The sequence below is a fragment of the Pygocentrus nattereri genome, chromosome 6 (genome assembly GCF_015220715.1).
Source record: "Pygocentrus nattereri isolate fPygNat1 chromosome 6, fPygNat1.pri, whole genome shotgun sequence".
Lineage (NCBI taxonomy): Eukaryota > Metazoa > Chordata > Actinopteri > Characiformes > Serrasalmidae > Pygocentrus > Pygocentrus nattereri.
In genome coordinates, this window is record NC_051216.1 from 20,670,901 (window position 1) to 20,679,071 (window position 8,171).

Below are 8,171 nucleotides of genomic sequence, written 5' to 3' on the forward strand. Positions count from 1 at the left end.
TGTATAGATTAGTGGCTAAGCTGAGATGGGTTGATAACCAAATGGTTGTTATGCATTTACGTAAGGCATGCTGGGTACTATAGTGAGAAAACACTGACGAACAAAAACATGAAAGTAACATCAAACTGTGAAGCCTGTCAAACCGAGGCTGACCGATACAACACAGCACTACAGAATACTACACAGCACAGCGAGTGAGATAATAAAGGGGAATTACACTCATTTTTAAAAAAAAATTATTTAAAAATTATTCAGATGTTACACCTGTTTAGATGTAAACAGAGTCATTCAGAGTGGTTTGATGGTAAAGGGTTAACTTTCTTCATAGGAAGCCATAATGTTTACACCGCAAATAAAGCCATTTTATTCATTATACAAACCACCAGTGAATGTAAATGGGTTTTTATGTGCAACACTAATATTGATAAATATTAAATCAGAAAAAGTCGGTTTAATCTGAAGACTACTTTGCCTTTCAATGCCCTGCATATACCTCTCCACCATAAATGTGTTTTAAAAAATGTATCTCAAAACTATGTCTCAGGTATCAGGCAGCGTATTTGTAGCCATTACAATTCTGTGATGTAGCTTTTGTACTGATGTAGCATTAAACTCTGCAGACATCTGGTTCCTGTCACCACTTCTGTGATCAATTCTGTCTGAATGGAGCATTCCACATCAAACCACTCTACAAACTCAGGCTACACACCTAGATCCCTCAGTGATCCATTTACAAAGGCTTAAAAGTTGTCAGGTGTCTTACATGCTTTCGCAGAAACGGGTCAGCGTGCTGGGTTTCTCCTGGTTGCGTCTCTGCCGAAACCAACGCTGGATTGTCCTCACGTCCCAATCCAGCTGCTTAGACAGACCCTCTAACCTCTTCTCATCAGGATGCTAAGAGAGACAACACAACATGCGTCACAGACTGAACACCACTGGTCTGGAACTATTCTGAGGAGCTTATATATACTTTAACCAGCTAGAGCTCAGTCTTTTCTAATTCTAAACCTGTCACAATACATTGTATGTTAACATGGAATGGCTTTAGTATGCAAATGAATTTAGGATTTAGTCTAATAGTCAGTTGTGAACTTTATGTATGCTATGCTATAAAATAAGGCAAGCATAAATGGATTGATGATATAGTATTAAAATGTAATTAAATCAGTAAGGCTTAACAGTTTATACTCCTTTTAAGATGCAAAACAATGGGGACATTCCAGAGGCCCTGCAGAATATTTTAAAACATTAATATATTATTATGTTATGTTGAGTTATCAGAACATGCTCAACTTGAAATCTGATTAAAAAAAAAGGGAGCTGATATGGGAAATGAGTTCCCCTTTCACTGAAAAAGTTATTACTTTCACATATTCATATGACGGAGTCCCATTACCAACTAGCTCATTCCAACCTAATCATGAATCAAATTAGCTGCTCTCTCATCTATTAAAATGAGTAGCCCTAAGCTCATTTCACGTGTACTCTTCTTCAATGAGGTGTCTGCTCATTCTTAAAGCAGGCTGAGGCTGTGTGCTTATGAATCTTAACGTTTGTCAAGGAAACTTATTTCTTCGGTGTGCTAAAAATAGCGCCAATGCGTCAGCAGAAGCTGGCCCTGATAGAGCTGGGCATACCAAGGAGGTTCACCACCTGTTTACTTTTAAATGTTGTATAGATCCATAGTTGATACAATAAGGTCAATATCAGGTACAGTGCTTTTAGAAGACATATATTTTATAAGGCTAACATAAACACCTAAACTGCTTCATTAATGTTTATTAAAGCAATAAGCCATGAGAGGCTGTGTTACAGTGATTTTATCATGGCTAAGGGGTGTTCATACTCCTGATAAAATCAGTGTAAAATCACTCTTTCAAGCAACCATGGACCACTGAAGGAGGACGAGAACTTTCAGTCATCAGTCACTGAATATCACAGTCATTTCATTCATGTTTTCCTTTTCTTTCATAGCAGATGAAAACGTCAGAATATAACAGTGTGTAATGCGAATCCCTTACCTTATAACTGCTTCCGCTCACCAAATTGCCACTGCAACAATAATGCTAACACTAAGGCACTACTTTTTTTTTTACTATTACCAAACACAAAGGGTGTCCCATTCTTTACTTTTTATTTTGCATTTTTACAGTGAATTCTATAGTAAATACTTTAGTGCTAGTAAATAATTAAAAGTTTAACAGTGAACGTTAATGGACTGCCATTGTTGTCCATGTGAGGAGCATAGCAGTCCAAACAACATAATATTTTTGAGTGATTTGGTGCACTGAAACAGAACTCAGTTGTTTGAGGCTGTCGTAGATGTGTATACGTTAGGTGTAGGTTTTGTGCATTTTACAAAGACTTCAAACGCAGCTGAACACTATCAGATTTGAGGACTGGAACTGACTAAACATGCTTTCCCATGATTTAGAGGTGGGCAATATGAGCTCAAAATTCTTGTCTGATATTTACATTTTGTAAATATGTAAATAAACTATTACACAGTTTATTATTATTGTTGTTGTTGTTGTTGTTGTTGTTGTTAATAATAATAGTAGTAATAAAAATGTGTTTATGCTCTGCAAATGCTTTGTTTAAAGATTTTCAAGTTAATGTTTTATTTGTCCTGGGCATGGAGCTGTTTGAGGTTTTGGGCTTATCATGGTATCCATGATAGGGTTAAATCCATATCACTGGACAGCATCAGACTGCTGTTGAATTTTACCTTTGTATACCTCTGACACTTTCTATTAACACACTTGACTCTGAGTGAGTAATTTTTATGTACAAAAATTGTGCATAATGTATATCAATCTGGCCTCAATATCCTGGTAACTTGATTACTTAGAAATTGAGGTCTAAATAACAATGTGAGTCACTATTCTTTGAGAAAGGGAAGAAACTGCCTGAAAGTCTTGGTACTATATCACTCATCAGGCCTTTACAATGTGTTGTATACGCTTGTTACAAAGTTATTAAAAAACTCCAGTACAGGTTTTGGGACTCAATATATAATGGGAGTCAATATCTATTGTAAAAACTGTTCTGGAAACTTTCAGTAGTGATTCTTTGAAGCGGAGCTTTAATTCTGATCATATCATTAAAAAAAATCTCAACATCTCTTAGCTGTTCTTTTTGGGACAGCTAAAAATAAGCAAGAAGAGATCTACTGATTATACTTTATTCGTCCATTATCGAGAATGTTCCTTCAACATCAATCACAGTTTAGTATGAAAATAGAGACAGTCAAACTCATAAGGTATTGGAATACCCCTTTCTTCAGGTGTTTATAGTCTAGTGCAAACTAAGAGAACCCCGTTCAAGAATATATCTTTTCCTATTTTGATAAGGTTACTAGACTCTTCTGAGTATTGTATATTATCATAGTCTATCCGTAAAACAGACACATATACTTCTATTCCTATTCTTTCATATTGTATTCTAATATATATCTATTTTTATTTCTGCCTAACTCATGTCTATCTATCCATCTGTTTATCTGTCCATCTATCTAAGACTTGATGAAATGATTGTGAAATGTATCATGGTTCTCCTACGTATATTGTGTGGTTTTGTATTTGGCATTTTATTATGTTTATTATATTGTATGGTTATGCGTATTGGCCACACTAAAATGTAATACTACTAAAAAGGAAGGCTTCATACCTTGGTGATAGCAGTGAAGACCTTCTCCAGAATGGCATTGGGCTGAGCCTTCTGAGGTCCATTTGCTTGTATTTTCAGTGCCAGAGCACAAGGTCTTGCAATGAACCTGCAACAATACAGCAGCACTGTAAAACATCTTGAATACCAGTTTACACAATGACAGCCAGACAAATTCTGACAAAATAAACAGATCAAAATAAACGTGTCAGTGGTGCCTATAGCAACACGTGTTCTGTCGTTTGTCAGATGGAGATCTGTGTTTCTGTGTTGGTATTGTTCCCAGTGAGAATTTATTTTATTTTATTTACAAGTAGGAGGATAAAGCAGAATATCAACCTTATTACAGAGCAGCTTCAAAGATATGATTATATTGTAAGAAATGTAATTAGTCTTATCACTAAGACAATAACAACAAGCATGCTGAATGAATGATGGAAGACGTCTGTAATACTCGGGGCTGAATTTTGAAAAGCTGAACTGTCATCACTAAATAGGATGACATTTTTTTCATGCATGACAGAATAGCTGGCCATAGTTATTTCTTGCTAGTACAGTGCAAAAATGCAAAACAGCTCCTTTCTGGCAGAGAGAAAATACAAAAACACCAAGTCCATCAAGCACATCAAGAACCACAGGACCAAACAAAGAGGAAGTAGAAGCTGACTAAAGCAAAACAATGCATTGACTTGAAAAGCATTTACAGTAAACCTTACACATTTTATTTGAATGGCTTTCAACTAAATTGGTCAGAAGAATTAGACAAGCTAATTGCTATTTTATTTAGTTTAAGTAAATGATTCCAAAAGGCAAACAATCACATTATACTACAAATACTAGAAATGCAACACTCATTTTTACTTTATTATAAAATTTAGATGTAAATAAAGTAATTTAGAATAGTTTGTTGTGAAATGCTCAATTTCCCCCTTTCTCCATTCTTCACTGTAGTGGTGACAGGAACCAGAATTCCAAAGTGTTGAGTGCCACTAAAAGCTACCTCACAGAAAGCTGTTACATAAAGGGGTTGATACCTGAGATAAGACTATGGCCCAAAACCTGGCAAAAAAACCCCATAAAAACCTCTCTTTTCAGATTTATTACCATGTTAACATGACCAGTATTACATACACTCTCAAAACAGAGCGCCTGGCTTTCTTGTATGAAAATGATTCTATAACACCAAAAAGGGTTCTGTTGTTACAAGCTTAGCATCGTGCTACCATTTTCAACAAGTTTTTATATAGAATCATAGACGACACATTCTCCATCAATCTGAAGAATCTTTTTATCATGCTAAGGGATCTTGCAGTGTTCAGGGTTCTATACAGAGCCACTGTCTTTACTAAGGAGCACATGATAGACTTTCTTTTTATAGAGTATGTAAAGACTCAGAACACATGCAGGTTCACTGGTCATTTTGGACAGCAAATTAAAGGGCTATTTTAGCTCTGTAAACACATGTCTTGGTAAACATTATGACCCCTGGTTCCTATCACCACCACTGTAAAGAAAAATAAGTAAAATTTCCCAATTTCCCAAGACTTTTTTGGACTTGGACTCAGATTGACTTGTGTCTGTAAAAGTAGCAGAATGTTTTCATCCCAGGAGCAGAAAAAAACAAAACAAAACAAAAAAACATCCCCAGAGTGTTGAGTAGAGCGCAGCCCAAACTCTGAGAGAGGAACTGATCAAAATACAGAATCTACTTCACACAATGCAGCACTTTCACCAACAATGCATTCAGGGGTCAAGTTAGAATAAACCATAAGTGATCGGGCTAAAAGAAGTTATATGATCTGCGGGTCCATTTTGGCTCTGGACTGAGGTGTCTCAGAGTGAAAAAAGAAAAAACTAACAGCAGGGAAACTTTAATAGCACATTACTGCTAAGATTCCTCACTGCAAGTCTCCTTGTAAACTGACCAATATACAGTAAAAAATAGCAGAGTGTATTCCACAACTAAAATGCAGCTATTCCTTTCAAAAGCATGGCCCATTTTGTGATTAACTAAACAACCCACAGGATGGAAGTTTGGAAATGTAATGAATTATAAACTAATGAGGTATGAGACAATACATCAAATGCGACTAGACATTTTAAAGGATTAGGAAATGCTGCTGATGTCGCCTCTAATTTGGGGTTAAGCGCCTGGGGTCCGTCCTAATCTTGCAGCTGGTATTACCATGCACCCATGACAACAGGATACACAAACAATGAGATATTTCTTTTTTATATACTCTTTCCAATGGAAAGCCTAAAAGAGAGGTGAAAGCTGACTATTTTTTGATCTGTGTTTTAATGCAAGACGTAAATGCATGAGAGGTAACCGATACTGATGTAATCATGGCACTTCATGTGCACATTTTCATTGAATAAGGAAACAACCCTTTCACAACTCTAACTCTGTCTACAAGATAATTCTGCTATGAGCTGCGAAACGGCAGACTGCATGTGTCTTCCCCAAAGGAGGTAAAAGATGCAGTGTGCTGTCCGGGTCAGAATGGGGGGGACTTTAGAGCAGATGGTCCTACACAAGAAGGCAAAATAGCACATTGTCCTGTCCCATGGGGCACTCTTTTCATCTACCGCATAGATGTCATACAGGGGCCTTAAAAGCTGTTTCAGGTTATAAGCAGTTCCAGCAGTTGCTTAGGGGCCCCAGGCCAACAGAGCAGAGATTCTTACTTGTCCCAGTCAAAGTGAATTTTAAGCAGACCCTTCAAGTAAGATGTTGCTTAATTAGGGTCGCCAAATGTTCTGAAAGGGCCCTAGGAGTCTTGTACTCTCTACAATAACACTAAAATCCTTATTGAAACTCATTAGCAGCTATGAAGAAGTATCTGGTCTTTAGAAATATACAAGAAAAGGCAACATGAACACTGCTAGCCATAAAGGTAACAGCTAAAGTGGCATGCTGTGAAGATGAAGAGGGGGAGAAAGTGGCCAGATGCCCAACAGCTTCAGGAGCTTAGCTCTGATTTTATCAGGAAAGTTGAACGAGTACTGAAGCACGGCGCAGCACAGTGTGTTAAGGCTGAGAAACGGGGAGAAAAGGTTAAGAGCGCTGCGCCGCTGCTAACGAGGAAACTACACCGCAGATCCGGCGTGCACGTCGCGCATGGACCCCGTGTCTAGGAGCTTTAGGCCAGCTAGCTCAATGCATCTTACAGATCTGGATCTATCTCTACAAAGCCGCAAAGTTCCCCGCACAAAACAAGCTTTCAGGCTAATGTACAACGTCTTAAAGCGAGCTGGTTTAGCCTAAACCGTTAGTGCATGAAGAAGTGGGCCAGATCGCAGTGCTGTCATTGTCTGGATGCGTGGCTATGTGGCAGTGTGGCTCCCAAAAGGACCCCCGTCCCACTGCCAGACAGACAATGTGCTCTGAATGAAACACCGAGCGGAAAAATCTCCAGCCTGACTCGTTTCCGTGTCGCAGTTAGTCGTGGACGTACCTCTCGAACACGAGTCGGATCATGAAGACGCAGAAGGCTAAAGGACATGCCAGATACAGATCCTCCGCTTGCGGGAAGGTTGACTCATCCGTGTTTTTTAAGTCAGCCCAGGTTACATTGTGAGGCAGCCAAAACCTCTCGTTCCAAAACCACGCCAAAATACCGGCCATTGCCCCAGATTCCTGCCTCCGATCCTCTCGTCTCTGCTGAAGCCTCTGATAAAGTGGACTCAATGGCCGAGGCTCGCTTACAGTCGTCTTTCACGATTGATCTTTGCAGCTCCTGGAGGATGATGGTGATGGTGATGGCATCAGTTTTAACTCCGCCCCTTTGTAGTTTATTTCTCTCCTGCGCGCTTCAGCGTGGAGTGACGCTAGCGGCTTCTCCGTCGCTGATTGGTGGAGACTCTTGTCCCCCCTCCCACCGCTTAAAGGTGCCCCACCGATGGGATGAAAACGTGGTACAGTGTCGCTGTTTTCAGTCTATCGTTGTGATTCCTAAAACAATCCATTAAGGCACTATAACTATCTACGAATTGCAGTCCTTTGCCTGATTTGATAGTCACCGAATAGTGACATCGAGAGCGCTAAGGCTTTGTGGTAATTGCTTACACTTATTTAGAACGTTTTATAACACTTCTAAAGGTATTGCTAATTACAGAAAACCAACACCGTATTTTAACCCTATATGAATACATGTAGCTCTAATTTGTTTGAGCCACGTGCATTTTCTTCTTGGTAAATGGCGCCACCTACTGGACATACTGGACAGAGGAAACTCAGATATTTCAGGTTACCATTAAAGTGCAGATCAAACCAGCCATTAGGGGTGTACTTTGTGTACTTCTGGTGCCGGTCCCAAGCCCGGATAAATGGTGAGGGTTGCGTCAGGAAGGGCATCCGGCGTAAAACTTGTGCCAAAACTATAATGCGGATCACAAATATGATTGCCATACCGGATCGGTCGAGGCCCGGGTTAACAACAACCGCCTCCGGTGCTGTTGACCAGCAGGGTGCCGGTGGAAATTGGACTACTGTAGGTCGAAGA

The 8,171-nt window shown here is 39.2% G+C and overlaps 1 protein-coding gene across 2 annotated transcripts in view; it reads right to left on the reverse strand.

The window, feature by feature from the left end:
- The window catches only part of cers6 (ceramide synthase 6), a 35,608-nt gene extending 28,169 nt beyond the window's left edge, over positions 1–7,439 (reverse strand). For both annotated transcript variants that reach the window (XM_017692277.1, XM_017692276.1), the window contains exons 1-3: positions 7,125–7,439; positions 3,670–3,775; positions 764–894 (exon numbers count right to left, since the gene is read on the reverse strand). In XM_017692277.1, coding sequence (XP_017547766.1) covers positions 764–894; positions 3,670–3,775; positions 7,125–7,294 — 407 coding nt within the window. In that variant the 5' untranslated portion in view covers positions 7,295–7,439. The remainder of the gene's footprint in view (positions 1–763; positions 895–3,669; positions 3,776–7,124) is intronic.
- Between the last annotated feature and the right edge of the window lie 732 nt (positions 7,440–8,171).